The 22,976-nt window shown below is 36.7% G+C and overlaps 2 protein-coding genes across 3 annotated transcripts; both read left to right on the top strand.

Moving 5' to 3' along the window:
• Positions 1–1,363: 1,363 nt before the first annotated feature.
• On the top strand, positions 1,364–11,949 carry LOC306888535 (acetyl-coenzyme A transporter 1-like). 2 transcript variants are annotated; one of them, XM_079446891.1, is made up of 7 exons: positions 1,364–1,602; positions 2,571–3,357; positions 3,933–4,135; positions 4,249–4,433; positions 5,356–5,473; positions 9,874–10,089; positions 10,184–11,949. In XM_079446891.1, the coding sequence occupies exons 2-7, from the start codon at positions 2,616–2,618 to the stop codon at positions 10,349–10,351; spliced, it is 1,632 nt and encodes a 543-aa protein (XP_079303017.1). In that variant the 5' UTR covers positions 1,364–1,602; positions 2,571–2,615; the 3' UTR covers positions 10,352–11,949. The 2 variants fall into 2 exon arrangements, with proteins under 2 accessions (XP_079303017.1, XP_079303018.1); XM_079446892.1 differs by having other exon boundaries at positions 1,391–1,602; positions 2,574–3,357.
• A 190-nt stretch (positions 11,950–12,139) lies between these two features.
• On the top strand, positions 12,140–22,660 carry LOC306888541 (protein C3orf33-like). The gene is made up of 5 exons (XM_079446904.1): positions 12,140–12,275; positions 12,443–12,502; positions 17,439–17,592; positions 19,602–19,762; positions 20,839–22,660. Exons 1-5 carry the CDS (start codon positions 12,168–12,170, stop codon positions 21,109–21,111), a joined length of 756 nt encoding a protein of 251 aa, XP_079303030.1. The 5' UTR covers positions 12,140–12,167; the 3' UTR covers positions 21,112–22,660.
• Positions 22,661–22,976: the final 316 nt, after the last annotated feature.

Below are 22,976 nucleotides of genomic sequence, written 5' to 3'. Positions count from 1 at the left end.
TGCCTTTTACACATTTCCTTTACTTTTTATTATACCTTGTCTTACCTGCAGGATTTTTAAAATCCATTTTAATAATTGTTTTGTGTATTGCTTGTCTGTCTAACAGTAAAGTGCTGACTTTTTTATTTTAAAACTCCATTAAAACCTAGAACTGTCCTAGTAGCATCACTGTTGTGTTGGAGAACACACGTTATAACTTCCTTCAACTGTAAGTCTCCAGCATAGAAAAAAACTATCTTAGAGAAATGTTGCAAAAATGTATCCCATATCATTTCATTCTAGGACATTTATATAATTGTATGTACAGTCTTACAGTTGATTCCGCTTATGTTACAGTTATCAGATGATGGGATTCAGCACTGTAAAATTGTCAAGAAGCATCTGCAAATAAATAGTGATTAAGCACATCATGATTCTGTGCATGAGGATAAACCTTTGTGAGGTGATATGTTTTTAATGCTTGTAAATGCTGTTTGAAAATAAAAGTGGTAACAAACCTGATTCACCTCTTAAGATTACTGGTAATTTGCTAAGACCTGATCGCAATGTTGGGGGCCTTCCAGGAACATGGTAAGGCAACACTAAACCATTGTGCATGCATCCTCTATGTCTGATACACTATTTAAAAAAAATAAAAAACACTAAAAACTACATTTTTGTCAATGTCAAATGTAATATAACTATTCATTTTGAGATCTGCTAAAGAAAAAGAAAAACGGTTTTGAAAGGGATCTTTGCAATAATATATATTTCTTTAATTATAGTTCTTGTTTTCAAAAGTAAATAAAAAATAGAAAACAGGCTGCACAAATATTTAATTAACTAAAAAAAGGACTTTGCCATGTTCCTAATAATGGTCATATAATTAAGCATTTGATCACTGCTGTTAAAGCACAGAAAACATTTGCAACGTTTTAATTGGTTTAAGAAAAATTAAACCTAAAAATAACCCACAGGGAACGTTCCTAGAACGTTCTTATTTGGTTCCCCAAAAATAACCAAATGGGAACCATACGGGAACGTTCTGTGTTTGTTGGGTATATATATATATATATATATATATATATATATATATATATATATATATATATATATATATATATATATATATATATATATATATATATATATAATACATCTATCTATCTACATTAAATATATATATATATATATATATATATATATATATATATATATATATATATATATATATATATATATATATATATATATATATATATATATATATATATATAGCAAACCTGCCACGTGTCAGTGATATGTAAAATATACGGTGTGTAAATTTCATGAAATCGGGCGGAACTAAAAACAGGCACTGTAAGACACGTCAGCTGAAGCCTTCGGACACATTTCACAGACGCACCGCTCCGGTTTCCTCCTCATTTCAGCGGGCAGGTGTACTTACTGTGCTTCTCTGCGGCGTGTAAACATTAGGTATATTATACATTTGAGTGGATGTTTTGGTGTCAGTAAAGTGCTGCTCATCTGAAGTCAAGAAACAGTCAGTGTTTTCCGTCATTCATATGATATTTCGTTCATTGATGTCTTGACTTGTCATGTGGTATGTCATCATAGTGCAAGGTAACCATGAATCAGTATATTTTCTGCTTCTGCTCCATCTCATGCTTTTTTTAAATGATTATTTGTGGTTTCATGTCAGAGAGCTTCTCTGGAGTGTAATACACATTTCCCCCAGTCTAAATGGTTTCGAAATCTTATGCTATTAGTATTTTATTTAAAAACAAAAATACGTTTTTAAGACAGTTATTTCTATCTTTTGCTGTTGTGTGCTAGTAGTTATCAGTTTACATTTTCAAACATTTATTTTGCTATTAATTGTAAATGGAATAGCATGAACAAACCGATACAGACTAAATCCAGAGGAACTGTGGCAACGTCTCCAAGATGCTTGAAGAATCAACCCTGCAAAGCTACAGTACTAAAAAAATGCTGTAATGTCAGGATTCTTTCAACAATAATGTCATAGATTTTATTGATCAGTTAACTTCTGTTAACAATGAACACCCTTTGCATGTAAACCAGCTTTTCTCCTCGGTACACTTGTGCATAGTTCTGCAGCAAAGCATCCTGGAGACATTGGTATATATCTGGTAGTTTATTTACTAAAATGTAAAAGTAAAATAGCAACAAAAAATAATGAAAGCCATATATATACATATTACAAAAAAAACTCACAACACAATTACTAATACTAAAATTTTTATAAAAAATGATTGAGTGTGTGTATATACAGTTGAAGTCAAAAGTTTACACCCCCCTTTCAGAATCTGTAAAATGTTAATTATTTTACCAAAAATAAAAGGGATTATTATCACTTTCTCTTGTGGATTATATGTAAACATCTTTTATGTGAAATCTTATTCGGGTCAGTTCTAACAACAACATGCATTTTGTATATTCCCTCTTAATTTGGTACAATAATTAACATTTTGCAGATTCTGAAAGGGGGATGTAAACTTTTGACAAGCTATAATAGGATGTCAATTATACTAATATAACACTGCTTTTTTTTGTTATTAATAAAAAAGTAGGTGTTTTGTGGACATATCTGGATTGATGCCCGGCAGGTTAAGATGGAACTGTCTGAATCTATCACGCACAAGAACGGGAGGCAGCGGAAGCCTGTGGTGTCCAACTCCGATATGGGTGAAAGGGAATCCAAGCTAGAAGTGGAGGATGACGAGGAGGCTCTTCTGCCAAACTCAGACCGGGCTGATGGACGAATGAAAGCGAGTCACGGAATTAAAGGAGAACTGGGCAATGTGGCCCTGTTATTGTTTCTGTATGTGCTTCAGGGCATTCCCTTGGGCTTGGCCGGGAGCATCCCTCTCATCATGCAGAGTAAGAGCGTTAGTTACAAGGACCAGGCCTATTTTAGCTTTGTCTTTTGGCCCTTCAGTCTAAAGCTGTTCTGGGCTCCGCTGGTGGACTCGCTGTACCTGCGGCAGTTTGGCAGGAGGAAGTCGTGGCTGGTGCCCACTCAGTACCTGCTGGGTCTTTTTATGCTTTACCTGTCAGTTTCGGTTGACGCAATGCTTCAGACGGATGGACAGAGGGGGCCAGATGTGATCACTCTGACCGCAGTCTTCTTCATGCTGGCTTTCCTCGCAGCCACGCAAGATATTGCCGTTGATGGCTGGGCTTTGACTATGCTGTCCAGGGAGAATGTGGGTTATGCTTCCACTTGTAACTCTGTGGGTCAGACGGCTGGATACTTCCTAGGAAATGTGTTGTTTCTGGCTTTGGAGTCTGCTGATTTCTGCAACAAGTATTTGAGGTTTGAGCCTCAGGAACGGGGCATTGTAACACTCTCAGGTATATGCAACAACTGTTATTATATTGAATTATTATTATTATTTTTTAAAGAAATTAATATTTTTATTCAGCAAGAATGAATTAAAATGATCAAACGTGAAAGTAAAATCTTTGTTCGTTGTTACAGAGCATTTTATTTTAAATAAGTGTTTTTCTGTTCATAAATGAATCCTGAAAAAAATGTTTCCATGGTTTTCAAAAAATATGAAACAGCACAACAGGAATTAATTATATTTAATAAATAAATATATATATATAATTTCACAATAATTTGCAGCTTTGGTGAGCATAAGGACTTCTTTCAAAAACATAAAACATTTTATATAATATTTATATGAATATATGTTGTGTTTATGTGTATGTATGTTTAATATTTTTTGAAATAAACCTCTTATATCTACAAATATGTATACACTGCCGTTCAGAAGTTTTGGATCGATAAGATCTTCTTTTTTTTTTAAGAAATCTAATAAAATTGTTATAAGAAATTGTATTTAAGAAATCTTAAATAAAATTGTGTGACTAGAGATGCAGGTTTACTGATTCTTTGTACTTTTTGTTCTGCTCTTTCTCAGATTTCTTGTTTTTCTGGGGGATTGTGTTCATGATATCTACCACTTTGGTTGCTATCTTGAAAAAGGAAAACGGCAAACACCATCATACTAAGAAGAAGCCTAAAGAGGAGACACAGAGTGTTATGGAGACCTACAAACTTTTGATCTCCATAATTAAAATGCCCACTGTCTTTACCTTCTGTGTCCTTCTGCTGACTGCTAAGGTAATGTCACTTAGCCGAGCCTTAAGTTACTATAGTCATCTTGTTTTAACTGCTGTAACTTTATAGTTATATGCAAATCAGTCTAATTTATTCCTCTTCCTCTCTACTTTCAGATCGGTTTCTCTGCAGCTGATGCCGTGACGGGGCTGAAGCTAGTGGAAGCTGGGGTTCCTAAAGAGCAGCTGGCTCTATTAGCGGTTCCCATGGTGCCTCTGCAAATATTGCTGCCTGTAGTTATTAGTAAATACACAGCTGGGCCACGGCCACTTGATATTTTTTACAAAGCTTTCCCATTCAGGTACAAACAAAATCAACACACATGCCCTGATTCTTGATTTTATGGCTATGTTCACACTGCAGGCAAATGTGGCCCAAATCCGATTTGTTTTGCTCCCATGTGACTCGCATGTTTTTGTCATGACTGTGTGAACAGCATAAACCGTATGGAATCTGATCTTTTCAATTCCGATTTGTGCCACTTCCATATGTGGACTAAATGGTACTACTACCATATGTACTAAATTAGTACATATGGTACTAAATCCAATCCAGGTCAGATGTTTTACAATGCGACCGCAGTGTGAACAGTCATGTCGGATTTAATGCGGCTTTTACATCACTCTAGACATTCATCATAATTCTGTGCTGACGGGAGACGCTTCAAATATTTTACCTACCCAAAGTTATCAACACAGTTGTGAAAGGTAGTCAGTGGAAGTACAGTGATGTGTCAGAACTCATAAGTATTATAATTATTTGCAAGTGTTGCCAAATCCACAGTTTCACTTAGGAATCGGGCTACTTTTTCTACTGTTGCCGCAGGTTCTTTTTCAACTTTGTGGGTTGAATATACCCACTAACGCGATATTTACCCCCTGAACATAGCTAGATTTGCACTAGTTTTGAGAAGCAATTGGGCGGATTTTGTTGTGAAAATCTGTAAACCCTGTTCGTATCGTTCTTTTGCGCATGCGGGTCAGTTCAGAACCATGATCTGTTCACACTGTAAATCTGATATTGGCCACATTTAAAACAACAATGTGAACAGCTATACAAAATAATCGGATTTGAGAAAAAATCTGAATTGAACACTAAGGCTCGCAGTGTGAACGTAGCCTAAGAGCTGTGATGTACACAAGATTTGATGCACGTGTAATCATGAGAGGGAATACATGCATTGGGTAGAGTAAGAGGAAGCCTGTGACTTGTGTTCCTCAAAGGCTGCTGATTGGTTTGGAGTATGCCCTGCTGGTCTGGTGGACCCCAAGTGTTCGGCAGGAGGAAGGCTTCCCAGTGTATTATTATGCTGTTGTGCTGCTGAGCTATGCAGTACATCAGGTTAGTTTATATTAACTTTGTCTGCAGTTTGATCAATGACTTTCGTTTAAAAGTTTGGGATCAGTGAGATTTTTTATGTTTTTAAGGGAGTCTTTTATGTTCATCCAAGGCTGCATTTATTTGATAAAAAATACAGAAAAAAGGGAGATCGTGAAATAATGCTGCAATTTCTAATATTGGTTTCCTATTTTAATATACTTTAAAATATAATTTATTCCTCTGAAGCAAAGCTGAATTTTCAGCATCATTACTCCAGTCTTGAGTGTCACATGATCCTTCAGAAATCATTTTAATGAAAACTTATTTTAAATTGCAATAATATTTCACAAAATTAGTTTTTCTTTTCTTCTGTATTTTTGATCAAATAAATGCAGCCTTGATGAGCATAAGAAACTTCTTTAAAAACATTAAAAATCATACTAATCCCCTTTTGAACGGCAGCGTATATGTTTGTTTATGTATTTAGTTATATATTTATGTATTTATTGATTTACATTGATTAGTAAATAAGTCTTGATTTATTTATTTGCATGTATGCATACAGTGCTGCTTGGGTTTTGTGAACCCTTTAGAATTTTCTGTTTCTGCATAAATAAATGACCCAAAACATCATCAGATTTTCATATGTCCTGAAAGTAGACAGAAAATATTTTTTCTCTCACTTATTTGATTCGGTTCTCTTTGTCATTTATTTATTGAGGAAAAATTATCCAGTGTTGCAAAAGTATGTGAGTCTTTGCTTTCAGTATCTGGTGTGACCCCCTTTTGCTGCAGTGACTGAAGGTAACGTTTCTTTTAAATGCTGATCAGTCCTGCACAATAACATGTAGGAGTTTTAGCCGGTTCCTTTGTGCAGAACCACTTAAACTCTGTGATGTTGGTGGGTTTCCTCCTCTGAACTGCTTGCTTAGGTCCTTCCACAACATTTTAATTGGATTAAGGTCTGGACTTTGACTCAGCCATTCCAAAACATTAACTTTGTTCTTCTTTAACCATTATTTGGTAGAATGACTTGTGTGCTTGGGGTTGTTGTCTTGCTGCATGACTCACATTCTCTTAAGACTCTGGCCCCGTTTACACTAGTGCGTTTTGGTTTTAAAACACATAACCTTTGCTGCGGTTACGCCTATCGTTTATACTACTCCGGTGTTTGAGGTCAAAAACGGAGACTTTTGAAAATGCCGCAGACCCCGTTTTAGTTTGAAAACTCCGGGGTTGCGTTTCAGTGTAAACGGACCAAAGCGGATACTTTTGAAAATGATGGCGTTGCTGCCCACATTAGCACTGCGTATCCTTGACGACTATGCAAACAATAACATCATGCTCGTTATTTTACCCACAGATATGTATGAGTAGATTCCCCATTCGACCGCTCCAAGCACGCAGACGCGTCCGCCATCTAAATAATAGGGAATCTACCTATACATGTATATGGTTAGATTTTTCCGAGGTCCTCAGTAATCTCCTTTGTCCGTGACATGATTCACTTCCACAAACATGATCAGACTTTGATAGATCCCTGTTCTTTGAATAAAACAGGTCACGTACTGACATTTGATAGTCAGTGCACTGACTGAAAACACCTCTGCACAGATGGACTCTAATGTCATTTTTAAATTAACTGCTAATCCAAGAGATTTACATACTTTTGCCACTCACAGATATGCAATATTGGACCATTTTCCTCAATAAATAAATGACAAAGAAAATATTTTTCTCTCACTTGTTTGATTGGGTTCTCTTTGTCTACTTTCAGGACTTGTGCGAAAATCTGGGTCATATTTATGCAGAAATATAGAAAATTCTAAAGGGTTCACAAACTTTCCAACAGCACTGTATATGTATGTATGTATGTATGTATGTGTGTGTGTGTGTGTGTGTGTAATACATGCATGCATGCATGCAAACAGTCATGGCCAAAAATATCAGCACCCTTGGTAAATATGATCAAAGAAGTGAAAATTAATCTGCATTAATCCTTTTGATCTTTTATTTAAAAAATTCACAAAAAACTAACCTTTCATTGGATAATAAGAATTTAAAATGGGTAGAAATATCATTCTGAAATAAATGTTTTTATCTAATACACATTGGCCACAATTAACGGCACCCTTTTATTTAAATACTTTTTGAAACCTCCATTTGCAAGTTTAACAGCTCTAAATTTTCTCCTATAATGCCTGATGAGGTTAGAGAACACCTGACAAGAGATCAGAGACCATTCCTTCATCCAGAATACCTCCAGACCCTTTAGATTCCCAGCTCCATGACGGTGCTTCTCCTCTTCAGTTCACCTCACTCATTTTCTACAGGGTTCAGGTCAGAGGACTGGAATGGCCATGTTTTATCCATGTTCACTAACCCATCTTGAGTGTTTGCTGCTAAAAAGCTTGTTTTTTTTGTTTCATCTGACCTGATAACTGAATATGCTGGAGTTTGTTTTTGGATGAGCTAGGATAATTTTTCTTGAAACCCTCCCAAACAAGGTTCTCTTACCCCGAGACTCTACTATTTTCAGCAATTCTCCAGCTGTGGACCTTGGAGAGTCTTTAGCCACTCAAACTCTCCTCCTCACTGTGCATTAGGGTGATATAGACACACGTCCTCTTCCAGGCAGTTTCGTAACATTTTATGTTGATTGGAAATTCTTAATTATTGCCCTGATGGTGGAAATGGGAATTTTCACTGCTCTTGCTCTTTTCTTAAAGCCACTTCACTAATTTGTGAAGCTCAATTATCTTTTGCTGCACATCAGAAATATATTCTTTGGTTTTTCTCATTATGATGGATGATTAAAGGGGTCATATGATGCTTTTTTTAAAGATCATTATTTTGTGTATTTGGTGTAACAGAATGTTAACATGCTTTAATGTTCAAAAAACACATTATTTTTCAAATACTGTACATTATTGTAGGCCCGCCTCTCTCAAACGTTTTGTACAAAGTCCCTCCTTCCGACAAGCGCAGTCTGCTCTGATTGGCCAACTGGCACAGTGCATTGTGATCGGCCGAACACCACAAGCACGAGACGAAAAAATGTAACGCTCCTTTCCATAATCGCGAGCTTTAGCTTTCAAATTAAATGTAAAGACACTAATAATGTCCTTAGTTTTACCATCAGTTCAAGCCTGAGAGGGGAACAGAGTCACGTGACAGACACAGTGATGATGCTCGTATGTGTTTCCACACAAGCCGCGGTTGTGTGACCGTGTCTCCCTCTCTCACACACACACAAAACTCTGCATTTGAACAGTCAGTAGCAAATACTTAAACTAATAACAAAACATACAGTCGCTGATTCAGAAGTGCCAGATTGTAATAGCAAAGTCAGAATTAACTCCTCTCCTACGTTCACGAACGGTCGTCCATAAAATGTGTTGCTGTTCTGTTATAAGTAATCAAAATGATTCCTAAATGCATCTACTTTCGGAAGGCCAAATAAAGTGCTTTTGCTTTCGCCTAGAAACACACAGCTTCTCCCTGACACGGCTGAATCAACACTACCGTGGTTACTGAAACCATGCCTCCTTCCTTTGTGTGAACATTTGGGTGCCATTATGCAAATATTTCCACATCCTGATGTAGACGTGGGGGTGTGATTGAATGAGCCGTTTTAGGGGGCGTGGCAGCGTCTTAACTTTGATAAAGAATATCTCTTTGGATTTGAGACTTTGAGTCTTTGCAACTTCAGGGATCGTATCTATGCACAATCAGCTTGTAACACTCCAAAGAGAAAGGAAAACTTGAAATCGCATCATATGACCCCTTTAAGGAAATTTGGGCTTTGTTTTCCCTCCTATTTATATTTCTGTGAAACAGGAAGCCATGGCTGGATAATTTCATGTTCATAATCACCCCGGAGTGCTCAGAATTGTGAATATGAATGGGAATATACTTCAGAGATATTTTACTCATAAGAATTTCTAGGGGTGCCAATAATTGTGTCCGTGTATTTGAGAAAAACATTTATTTCATAATGATATTTCCCCCCATTTTAAATTTTTATTATCCAATGAAAGGTTAGATTGTGATTTTTTTTTTTTTTTTTTTTTTTTTTTTTGTGAAAATATAAGATCAAAAGGATTAACAATGCAGATTAATATTCACAGCCTTCTTTGATAATATTTACTAAGGGTGCTGATTATTTTTGGCCATGACTGTGTGTGATATATATATATATATATATATATATATATATATATATATATATATATATATATATATACATACACATATACATACATAAAAAAAATATATATTATTTGTTTATTTTTATTTTTAATTATTATTTATTATTATTTTGTTTTATGTATTTTTAATGAATTGATCATTTAGATTGAAATCAACAATTATTTAGGTTTGTGTACTTCTGTTCATTGTGAAATGTCTTTCTCCACTAGGTGGCACTATACAGCATGTATGTTGCCTGCATGGCCTTTCACGCCAAGGTCAGTGACCCTATGATAGGAGGCACCTACATGACCCTTCTGAACACTGTGACTAATCTAGGAGGGAACTGGCCCTCTACTCTAGCTCTATGGCTGGTAGACCCTCTCACCTTTAAAGAGTGCCAGGGAGCCCCAGGACAGACGTGCGGCTCTGTTGAAGAAGCAGGGGTAAGTGTTTAATTGAATCACATTTCTAGGCATTTGCTAATTGGGGACGTTTAACTATGTCTATAATTTGAATCTGTTCTTATGTTGTCTTCAGCTCTGTGTCAGAGAGGGCGGTACGTGTGTGACAACGTTGGATGGTTACTATGTTGAGTCTGTGGTGTGTGTTCTGATCGGTCTCTGCTGGTGGATCTTCTTCGGGAAAAAAATGAAGCGGTTACAGGAAGAGAGCCCCTCTGCGTGGCATTGCAGGGTTGCCAAATAACATCATCTCTACTGGACTCTGTCTCTTGTTGTAAAGTTACTTCATGTCTTGCCCTCTCTTTCCTTCGCTGAGTTACTACTTATTTTTGACGTGCTACAGCAGGCCTGTAGACAGGCTTATACACTTTGAGGACTGAAATAGTAGAATATACTGTATTACAAAATTTTTTGCATATCTGTTCCATTATTCTCAATAACCAGATCTTTTATGTCAAATTGATCTAGAATTATTCATCTAGAGATGGCACTAGCTTATGTGTGAAGTACATGATACACAATAATGGCATGCCATTCACTGCTCCTATGCCTGTTTAATCAAGCATTTGTCTTAGAAATACTTGAGTTCCTGTGCCTTTCTGTTTCTAATATCTTACAAGTTTCTCCCAAAAAGACTGGGTCTTCTGATATCGTACATGACGTATGTATGATGCTGAGAAATTCGCGTTTCAGCTTTTATGCTTTTTCTCCAGAAAGACTTGATTCTAACTGAGCTCTTCAGGTGGAATGTAAATATTTATACAGTATAGACCAACATTCTCAATCACATAATTGTGAATGAAGCTGGTTGTAGTAATATTGAAATCGGTTATAGAGGTTGTTTCTATTATGTATATAAGTCACTGTTACCTTAAATGACCTAGGTATCGATATAAAAGGCAAGCGAAGAAAGTTAACTAGAACTTCTGCAAGGCCAGGAAAAAAAAATATTGACAGACTATATTTCCTTTTTGTTTTTCTTTATGGCCAGTGATTTTAAAGAAGTTTGAATGTGTGACTGAACATGCTATTCATGAGACCAGCTTTGTCTTTTAAGACAACTCATTTTGTTAGCACTACCTAAATCCATGTCAAAAAAGTTAATCATTAGAATTTCTATGAATGATTTAGACTTTTCAGGAGCAGAGAGGAAAGCCTGGAATTTAAAACTGTAATATTTGTTATTGGTTGACTGGGATATTTTTACAATCACCAGCACTTTTACTCAGTTGATTTTCACTGATGACTAGGGACAATTTTAAGAGATTGTTCACCTAAAACTGACAATTCTGTAATCAGTTAGTCATCTTCATTCTTCAAAACTGGATGTATTGCTCTAATAAACACAAAAGAGGGGACATTAGTCACAATTGAAATAGTGTTGGTAACCAAATAGTGTATTTTTATTTTTTTGTTCATACTATGGAAGCCAGTGGCTACTGCAAAAAGCACTCATACAGGTTTGAAACATCTTGAAGTACAGTAAATGATGACAGAATTTTCATTTTTTGCGTGAATGATCACTTTAAGCACTGACGGCCTCGGTCTCCATTTGCTTTTACATCACCTTTTTTATGAACGTGAACGATGATTAAGGCTATCATTATGATACATCTTATTTGTGTGTTCCATGGGGTGAAAAAAGCCAAATGATTTTGAAAGAACATGGACCGAATGGCAGAATGTTATTTTTTGTAAATTATCCCTGTAAAATACTGTACTGTATGACTAAATATTTTACCTGCTTTAAAATTTTCCTCATGCAAATGTCTTTATATTTGTAATCTTCATTAAGTGTTCTCTTTAATTTGTTTTGTCATATAGGCTTAAGGGGAGAGAAGTAAAAAAAAAAAAAACTCTATATAAAAAAAAAAAAAAAAGACAAAAAAAAGCACATCTTGTATACAAATAAATGAAGGGAAATCTGATCCATTTGTGTTAGGCTTTCCCACATAAAATTTGTAAATGTAAAACTGAAAACGCTTTTCTCTTTTGGCCTAAGTCGCTACCCTTAAACAGTGGGCGGGGCTTCGTTTTGTAGTTCTTCCTCTGTAAACAACATGCCGACAGGTTCGGATCCTTCAGATGTGAACGAGGGGGACAAACCCTCTAAAAATATCATTGCACATATATCACAATTTGCTGACGATAACTTAACGTTTGTCCGGGTAAGTAACAGATGTAAACAATGCGTGTCATGATTTCAGCTCCCTGTATTGAAATAGTGAGTTTGTGAACTACAAAGTGTAGGCTATGCCAGCTGCCCATGCAAGACGCAAAAAGTGTTTTATTGTGGTATGTTGATATTTGCATATTTTAATATGCTTCCCAACAGAATATCAGCACATGTCTTGGTCTCGTGGGTCTTCTCGTCATATCGAGGAGCATCAGACTGGTAAATGCAACGCTTTTATTTCACGCAGCTCCTGTTAGTCGATATGTTCATGGTCTCTGCAAGTATGAGTAAAATGTTTATACTAATGCTTTCGTTTTTATAATTGACTTACTGAACGTTATATATATATATATATATATATATATATATATATATATATATATATATATATATATATATATATATATATATTGCATAGGAACATATAACAACAAGAGAAGTAGCCTACGTTGCATATAAATGCCATCAGTACACAAGATTACAAGTAAAATACAAATTAGCCAGAGGAATATGAAAACATAAAATAAAATAATGAAGACTGTACAGTTTACTTGTCTATTTCAAATTTGCAGATACTATTAGTCCTGATAGCTTTTTGGTTGTTTTACATTTATATACTATATTACAGAATTGTTTAAATTCGTTGATAAAATGAAAGAAATTTGGCTTACCACCCGACCACTTGATTTTGTGTATATGAAACCTCCCCATTACAACCAGTAATTGAATAATATGCACTTTATCCTTTTCTACCCCATAATCATAATCATTAACATATATCATTATATCAGACCCACCTAGTATAACAGCTGTATTACGTTTTCTTGTAATGAAATTCTCGATATCAACCCAAAATATCTTTGTGTAAATGCAATGAAAAAATAAATGCAAAATCTTTTTGCATTACTACAGAATTCACAGGAGTAGTCAATGTTCAATTTAAAACGTTCCAATACAGGTTTTACTGGATAAATTCTATGCAATATTTTATACAAAACTTCCTTTACTTCTTTATTAAAAAAATAATTTATCAACCGTTCTCCAAGCCTTACGCCAATTTAAGTCTCCAAATATTGATGACCAGAAAAATCTAGATGGAGGATATATAACATTATTTACTACATTTCTAATGTGTTTATTTGGTATGTTATTTTTAAAAATATTAATATTTCCAATAAAAATTGTATTAGTTATATAGTCCAGATTAGCGTTTTCATTGCATTCATTTTTAAGAAGACATAATACCTTACTAGGTATAGCATCCGTTACAATGGCGTATTCTCTGGGTCTAATTGGTATTTTAATGAGGTCAACACCAAGGGTGCCAAAGAAGATTCCTGCCTTGTCAGCTCAACTGCAGAGACCCTGTACTTGGATAGACCCACTGACTGCATACGTGTGCTCCTGAAAGTCATCAGAGTCTTGCTACGCTATGGAGCTCGACACCTATGCTGTAATGGATGACGGGTCTGAGCAGACTATACTTTTTCCCGATGCTGCCCATGAGCTTGGAATACAAGGCCAAGCTGAAAGCATAGCTTTGCGGACAATTCGCCAAGCGGTGCAGACTGTGAGTGGGGCATCGGTTTCCTTTCACATATCTGAGGCAAATCAGCCTCAGAAGATGTTTACGATTGCAGCAGCCTTTACCGCCAAACGTCTTGGTCAGGCTAACCACTCGTATCCTTTGAGTGTTCTGAAGAAATACAAGCACCTGAACGATCTTCCCCTGCAGGCCTTTGAAAAGGTATGTCCTCTGCTGCTCATCGGGGCTGATAACACCCACCTGATAACACCAATAGAACCTGTCCGTCTTGGCCCACCCGGTGGTCCAAGTAAATTACCAGTAAATTTAGCAGCTGGAAGGACTTGGTTGAGTCGGTGGCACAGGAGCTGCATGGGGCGGCAGCACAGAGTGGTTCTCCTCCAGCCAGTACTTACCAAGAGGCAGAGCTGATTGCACTGAGAAAGGCCCAAATGGACAGTTTCCCCGAGGACTATCAGCTGTTAAAGAGTAGTAAGCCTGTTCGTTCTAACAGCCGAGTCCTTTGTCTCTCTCCAGAGTTCGACTAAGCCAGCAATCTGATTCGAGTCGGAGGACGATTAAGACGCATAGAAGGCCTCGATCCAAGCACGGTACACCCTATTGTATTGGATCCCAATCACCCAGCACCCGTTTACTCATCAAAGATTATGATACCCGCCTTCGCCATCCAGGACCGGAACGAGTGTTTGCGAAGTTGCACCGAAGGGTGTGGATCTTGAAAGGCAGAGTCATACTCCAAAACAATAATCGTTCAAAAATGTGTAAATGTTCAATAATTCAAGGTTGTATTTAAAAACAAAAAAAAGGTATATGTTCGTATTATTATATTTATATTTTAGTTTTACTAACAAATGTCAATTAACATTTCAAATCATATATATATATATATATATATATATATATATATATATATGATTTGAAATGTTAATTATATATATATATATATATAATTTATTTATTTATTTATTTTTTTTGCTGAAATTTGAGTGATCTGATTGTATATTCTATGCAGTTTTGCATTGTGATTGCACAGGTGCATCTAAAATAATTAGAATATCATGAAAAAGTTATTTTTTTTTCTTCTTGTAACTTATTTCAAAAAGTGAAACTTTCATATATTTTAGATTCATTGCATGTAAAGTAAAACGCTTCAAAAGTTTTTTGTTTTAATTTTGATAATTAGAGCTTACAGCTCATGAAAGCCAAAAATCAGTATCTCAAAATATTAGAATATTTCCTAAGATCAATCAATAAAAGAATTTGCAAACAGAAAAGTTCAAATTCTTTAAAGTATGTTAATTTATGCACTCAATACTTGGTCGGGGCTCCTTTAGCACAAAGTCAAGTCACCTTTATTTTTATAGCGCTTTTAACCATGTAAATTGTGTCAAAGCAACTGCACAATATCAAAAAAGGAAAATAGTGTAAATAATGTAAAATTAAAAGATTAAAAAAAGATTTTCAGTTAAAGGCATTTCATTATTGAATTCGGTGATGTCATCATCCAGCTTAGTTCAGTTTAAATAGTGTCTTTGCAATCAGGTCGACGATATCGCTGGAAATGAAGTGTCCACAACTAAGCAAGCCAGAGGCGACAGCGGCAAGGAACCAAAACTCCATCGGTAACAGAATGGAGAAAAAACCTTGGGAGAAACCAGGCTCAGTCGGGGGGCCAGTTCTCCTCTGGCCAAACGAACCAGCAGTTCAATTCCAACTGCAGCAAAGTCAGATTGTAAGGGCTCAACTGGTTCCAGTGGTCTTTTCCCGATGGCTGTCTAAGTGGTGGGGTCCTCACTAGGGATCTGTCTCTGGCGCTCAATTCCAGCATCAGTGACGTGTGGCATGAAAGCGATCAGCCTGTGGCACTGCTGAGGCACTATTGAGCCTTCAGCTCGTCTGGAATGTTGGACTGACTGTTTCTCATCTTTCTCTTGAAAATATCCCATAGATTCGATATGGGGTTCAGGTTAGGCATGTTAGCTGGCCAATCAAGCACAGTAATATCATGGTCAGCAAACCACTTGGAAGTGGTTTTGGCACTATGGGCAGGTGCTAAAGTCCTGCTGGAAAAGGAAATCAGCATCTCCATAAAGCTTGTCAGCAGATGCATAAAGTGCTCTAAAAACACCTGGTAGACGGCTGCATTGACTTTGGACTTGGTAAAACACAATGGACCAACACCAGCAGACGTCACAGCTCACAAATCATCACTGACTTCAGAAACTTCACACTGGACTTCAAGCAGCTTGGATTCTGTGCCTCTCCAGTCTTCCTCCAGACTCCAGACCTTGATTTCCAAATGAAAAGCAAAATTTACTTTTATCTGAAAAGAGGACTTTGGACCACTGAGCAACAGTCCAGTTCTTTTTCACCTTAGCCCAGGTAAGACGCTTCTGACGATGTTTCTGTTTCAGAAGTGGCTTGGTAGCCCTTTTGCTGAAGACGTCCGAGCGTGGTGACTCTTGATGCACTGACTCCAGCTTCAGTCCACTCCTTGTGAAGCTCTCACAAGTGTTTGAATCAGCTTTGCTTGACAGTATTCTCAAGCTTCCAGTCATCCCTGTTGCTTGTGCACCTTTTCCTACCCAATTTCTTCCTTCCAGTCAACTTTGCATTTAATTTGATACAGCACTCTGTGAAGAGCCACAACTTTCAGTAATGACCCTCTGTGACTTACCCTCTTTATGGAGGGTGTCAGTGTTCGTCTACTGGACCATTGCCAAGTCAGCGGTTTTCCCCATTATTGTGGTTTCAAAGAACAAGAGATACCCGGAATTTATACTGTAGGGATGGTCATTTATTGAAATTCAAATGTAAATATTCTAATATTTTGAGAGAACAGATTTTTGACTTTCATTAGATGTAAGCTCTAATCATCAAAATTAAAACAAAAACTTTTGAAATTTTACTTTACATGTAATGAATCTAAAATATATGAAAGTTTCACTTTTTGAAATGTTACAAGAAAAAATGAACTTTTTCATGATATTCTAATTTTTTTAGATGCACCTGTACATAATGATGCATTTGTGCAATGACATCACAATGTCCCTGTTTCACAGACAGGGCTTAGTCTAAGCCAGGATTAGGCCATAGTTCAATTAGGACATGTATGTAATTTTTATGAACATACATATAAAAAAAACATTACTGTTGTGCATCTTGAGACAAAACAAAGGCACTGATATATTTTAAGATCAGTCAATGCAGGTTTCTTTCAGTTGAAACAGCTCAGACTTACATTTTAGTCTAGGATTAGACTTAAGCCTTGTCTGTGAAACCGGGGGAATGTCATTTAGCAACAATTCGTCCTGCCTTTAGCAACTTCCCCTGAAAATTGGCAAGACATGCAAGCCGCGGCATATTACTGTATTTTTTTTTGCTCTTTGCAAAGGGCTCTCACAGACACTAGTTTTATATCTCATGGAAACTGATTTATTGGTATCTGTCAGGTAATTGTGACATGTTATGCCTGATATTTTAATGGGAAAACATGCTTCCAGCATGACGGTGTAGTTATGGCATTCACCAGCAGAGGCTCTTGCTGCCCTGGAACTATGTTAATGTTTTTTCTTGTCTTTATCAGATTTTCCTGTCTTTGCTTTGCAGATTACAAAATTTGGCTCTGCAGCTGATATTCCGGCACGATTCATTGAGAGAAACATCAGTATCAGAGGAAGACTAAGACATATTACAGAAAAAGGGCTTGAAGTGGAACACATTCCAATTTATGTCCCTTTGCTAAGTCGCCTACTTACTAAGCGTAAGAAACCACATGACCTCCTTTTGCTGTCCTTCAGGAAGACCCCTTTGCCTTTGAACTTGGATTCAAGCCCATTCACTTATTGGTCTTTTAACTTAAAGGGATACACTGTAAAAAAAAAAGTCTGTAGTTTTTACTGTGGTTGCCAGAATAATTTTGTAAAAAATACAGAAAAACTGTAAACACATTTACAGAACAAAACTAAAATTTACAGTATAAAACTGTAATTTACAAACAGGGAAATTTGAATGTAAACCACTATATTCAACAACACACACTGCTATTAAAATCTGTGTTGTACCTTTAACATACTGACGACCACCGTAATAATGCTGGTGGTAAAAGAGAAAGTCACATGAAGAATCAAAGCTCATCACAGGTAGCTTCACCACAAGCAGACGCATATACTAATATATAGAAGGTGCAGAAGAAGTAACATAAAGCCCAAATGTACATAACTGATAACAAAAACTATTAAAAAACACGATTATTTAAACACAATACTTTCAAATGTGGAGTGTCACGCAGGGAATTCTGGGAATATCAGTTTACAGTTTTTGACTGTAAATTATACATTTGTTATTTTTACTTCTAAAAACTACAATTAACAGCGTTTTACTGTAAAATGACATGAAATGTCTGGTTAGATTACAGTTTTTCCTGTATATAGTACAGGAACTCACTGTTAACATATTAACAGTTTTTTTCAGTAGCATTTTTACTAAATTTTACAGTTAAAATTACACTTATTTTTTACAGTGTAGTTCACCCAAAAATGAAAATTCTGTCATTAATTACTCACTCGTGTTGTTCCAAACCCCTAAGACCTTCGTTCATCTTTGGAACACAAATTAAGATATTTTTGATGAAATCTGAGAGCTCTCTGACCCTCCATAGACAGCAACGATATTACCACGATCAACGCACAGAAACGTAGCAAGAACATCGGTAAAATAGTCCATGTGACAGGGGTTCAACCGTAATTTTACGAAGCTACGAGAATACTTTTTGTGCGCAAAGAAAACAATAATAACATAATTTAATCAGCAATTATTCTCCCCGAGTTACTGTCTTCCGCCATTTTGGAGAGTACCCCAGAACGTAATCAGCGTTGTTTATGTTCTGTAGACAGTGTGCGCATGCTGAACGTAAATAACGCTGATTACGTTGTGATGTCACATCGACTATTGTACCGATGTCTTTGCTATGCTTCTGTGCGTTGATCGTGGTAATATCGTTGCTGTCTATGGAGGGTCAGAGAGCTCTCAGATTTCATCAAAAATATCTTAATTTGTGTTCCGAAGATGAACGAAGGTCTTCTGGGTTTGGAAAGACATGAGGGTGCGTAATTAATGACATAATTTGGGCGAACAATCCCTTTAAGTCAATGAAGCACATAAGATTTCTCTCTCTTGTCATCCTATTGTTACAATCCAAACCCTGTGAAACCTCACGTTGTTTCAGAACTAAACCAAATTGCCACTGAATTGTTAACATTTGCACATCTACAAGATGGTGTTTCAGTATTTTCAAATGAATCTCTGTAAACCAGTTATTGGAAAGAGGCAGTCCAAGTAATTCTATTATGGACCTACCATTCCTTCAAAATAAGTTTAGATGTGATCTAAATGTGCGATACCAGTCACATACTAACTCCCTGAAGGATAGCTAAGATGATTATATCTGTCAGTGTCACTGTGATTCACAGATGGCCTTGTTAAGCTTGCCCTCTTGGTGCTTGTACCATATGGACGTATCTAGCTTTCTCCTTTATACCACAGAGACTAATACTCATCAGGATAGCATGACCTTATTGGTCTTGTTCACATAATGGTCCTCCCAGACCATAGAAAATGATCCTTTCTTTAAATCCTTCAGATGTCTCACTGCTTTAAACTGGCTCCGTAAACTGTTTTTTCATCGTAAAAGCTCTTTGAAATAGAGTCTTGTTGATATAGCGTTTTAAAGGGTTGTTGGCTAGAGATGACAACTCACACTGGCTTCTGCAGGTCAGCCCATGACCCTTCTGGATGTGCGTCTGGCTGGAGTGGAGCTGACCTCAGAAGGGCAGGACTGGATTGGTCAACAGCTGAAACCAGCTGAGACAGTGTGGCTCCGACTGATCGCTCGACAGAACGAGACCCTCCACTGCCTAGTGTTGGTTAACAGGGTAGGTGCGATATACCAGATTAGCACTGGGTCAGATGCCACCATGAAAGTTGTTTGCTTGACAGATGAGAGGCTTTGATGGGGACATTTTAGAGAAGTGGTTTTCAGCCTTTTTGGCTGCAAGACCCAATTTTCCACAACAGTATTCATCTATCTATCTATCTATCTATCTATCTATCTATCTATCTATCTATCTATCTATCTATCTATCTGTCTGTCTGTCTGTCTGTCTGTCTGTCTGTCTGTCTGTCTGTCTGTCTGTCTGTCTGTCTGTCTGTCTGTCTGTCTGTCTGTCTGTCTGTCTGTCTGTCTGTCTGTCTGTCTGCTTGCCTACCTGTTTACTTGTACTCAAACATTTGATTATTTTACAGCTTTGCATAACTATTAAAAAAGTATATACATATTATAAAAATGGCCACAGAGTTTGAGATTGTATTAATTTGTATGACTTTTCCAGATGTGATTTTTTTTTTTTTTACTTTATTTTTTTAAGGAAGCCTGGGCCTTAGACGAAAAAATTGGGATCCAGTTGAAGGAATGAGTTGAAATAAGAAATATCTTGATTTATTTACCCTTTATTTAATTATTTTTTTTCCTCCTTATTTTAAATCATTTTGAGTTTTGAGGCCCCCTAGTGAGTCCCGGCCCCGTGATTAAGAACCACCACTTTAGATCTAATATCATACAAGTTAAACAGGGGTCAATGAAAGCTGGAAATATCAGGGGATTTCAAATGTGTTGTTTCTAAGCCTGGAAAAGTCTTACAGTGAATATTTCTACTTGTTTCAACCCCCCCCCCCCCCCCTTTTTTTTTTTTTTTTATTAGAAATTGCTCTTTGTATTTCTATATGCAGTTTCTACAAAAAATATTTTTATAAACAGTTATCGCAAGCAACTGGAAAAATGAATAAAAATTCACTGATGAAAATGAAATAATTATTGTATGAATTAGATATTAAATCTAAATGATTAAATGTATAATAAATATTATAATTTTGTATGTTATTAGTCACATTTTGCTTAAAAAAAGAGACTAAATCCAATAAACCCACTACATTGCATTGGTTTTCTTTCTAGGGCTCACTCTTTAACACCTGTGTGAATGAGGAACTTTTGAGGCATGGATTGGCTAGGACTTCTCCTTTTGTGGGTCTGGACTCTCACTCTCGGATCTACTGGCGTCTCTATAAGCGCTTTCTGAGGGCCGAGAGCAGAGCAGAGAAAAAAGGGAAAGGCTTGTGGAAGGAAGAGAGTCGCTGGGAGAGAGCTGCTAATGTTTTGAGGAACAATATGCTCTTCATCTCAGTTAAAAAACTCTTCAAATGGACATCAGGGGCTAAAGAGAAGTGAAATATACCCTTTTCAAAAAACAAGGTTGGTTATTCATTGTGCAGAGTTGTTTTGTTTGAAGTATTTATTCTAAATGTGCTATATTGCTGATCTCAGACTTGAACTTCATGGATAAGGTAAGCAGCAATTAAACTTGAAATGAGTCTCTTCACACATGTCCTTATTTACCCAACATGAAGACAGACATTCTTAACACTCTGCGGTTTTGTATAATCCATCACATTATTCATGCTGTCCTACACCTGTAGCGTTGGGTACCATCGTCATATTCCTGACAACCGGAAAGCCTTTGTACTCTTTCCTCCTCCCATAAATCCATATCCCACAGACCTCTCAGTTTTCTCTTTCCCTGGGGAGGCGGGGGAGTGCTTTGTCACGATGACATGGCAGTGGGGGTCTACCAATGCCCCCATGGAGACAATGAGGAGGAGGGTTCCCCATTACTATAGAAACATCACACTCAGAAGACAAAGTGCGTCGGGGGTGCCACCTTTTCAGGGTCCTAAAGGCCTAGTGCTTTGGAGATGGGGAAAAGAGGCTAGAAGAGGAGAAAAAAGGTGCTTGAATGGAAGAACACTTATCTAAAATACGAAGACAAAGGTTTAAAAGACAATTAATATTCAGAGATATTAGCAGAACTAATATTATTAGAAGACAATTGTCTTCTGTAAAGCTGCTTATAGCTGAATTGCACTTGTTTCATAATTATAAGAATTTTGCAACAGTGACTAAAGAAACACATTTGAAATGTCAACAAGATTTTGTGAAAGTGAATAAGTTAGTTTTGCATGTACCAACTACAAAAATCCGGTGTCTGAACATGAAAGAAGTCATTCTAGTTTATTGTTGTCTCAAAATTATACCTGGTGGTTTCAATTTCTGAAAAAAACAAATCACAACTCGGAGAGAATATGTATAGTCTGAGACTTGTTAGACTGTAAAAAGAGGCTTAACATCTAATGGCCCTCCCAGTGGTCTGCTCAACAGTGCGAGCGCAGGTCCTCTGGTAGGGGTTTTGTTTTCGCCTCAGTTCTCAATGGCAATACTCTATCTACTGTAATGGGCATAGGGGGAGGGAATGATTGGGGAAGTTGCTTCCCCCCTCCTTTCAGCCTTTGTTGTGCAAATGTCCCTTGCAACTATGGCAGAGATGCTGGACTCTTATTGGACAGACGGTTTGAATTGAAAGGTGCATTGGGTATGAGACTAGCAGACTTTGAACCTAGACTCAGCACATGGGCGGTTACACAAAAAGACCTGTGGAAACTGTGGAAGGAGTGAGAGATGAGAGATGTGTGACAGGAAAATATGCCCTTTGTTTTCATGTGGGAGAGCGAACAGAACTCCTCTCTCCTCGTTGTATCAAATTCTAAGCTTGGAATTTCGAGCTCAACTAAATTCACAACTCTCACATTTTAGGATTTGTGGTACACTGAAATGCAAATATAACATCTATGATTAGAATAGTAAGTAAATGTCACATTTTATGTTTTATATCATAGTACCCTGTATAATTGTGTATGTGACAAATAAAAACTCTTGGATCTTGAATAGTTTATATTATTATTTAGTTTGTCAAAAATAGAGCCAATGTTTTCTAACAAGCAAGGAGTTTTATTTTGTTGCATGCTATCGTTTATTTTTCAATAATACTTAATAATTTACAGAAATAAATAACTTTCAATCACACTTTATTTATAAGGTCCAATTCTCGACTTTTGCCTCAAAAAACAGCTTATTAATAGTTAAAGGAAGTTAAGTTTAGTGTAACACCGAGTTGAAATGTTCAACAGCCCAGATGTGGTGCTAATAATGCACGGGGGACGAGAAGTTTAATAAAACACCTCAAGCACCGACACAATCGT

Source organism: Barbus barbus, assembly GCF_936440315.1.
Source record: "Barbus barbus genome assembly, chromosome: 22".
Classification (NCBI taxonomy): Eukaryota; Metazoa; Chordata; class Actinopteri; order Cypriniformes; family Cyprinidae; genus Barbus; species Barbus barbus.
The sequence above is the reverse complement of the archived record's forward strand: the minus strand, read 5'-3'. Positions and strand labels throughout refer to the sequence as shown.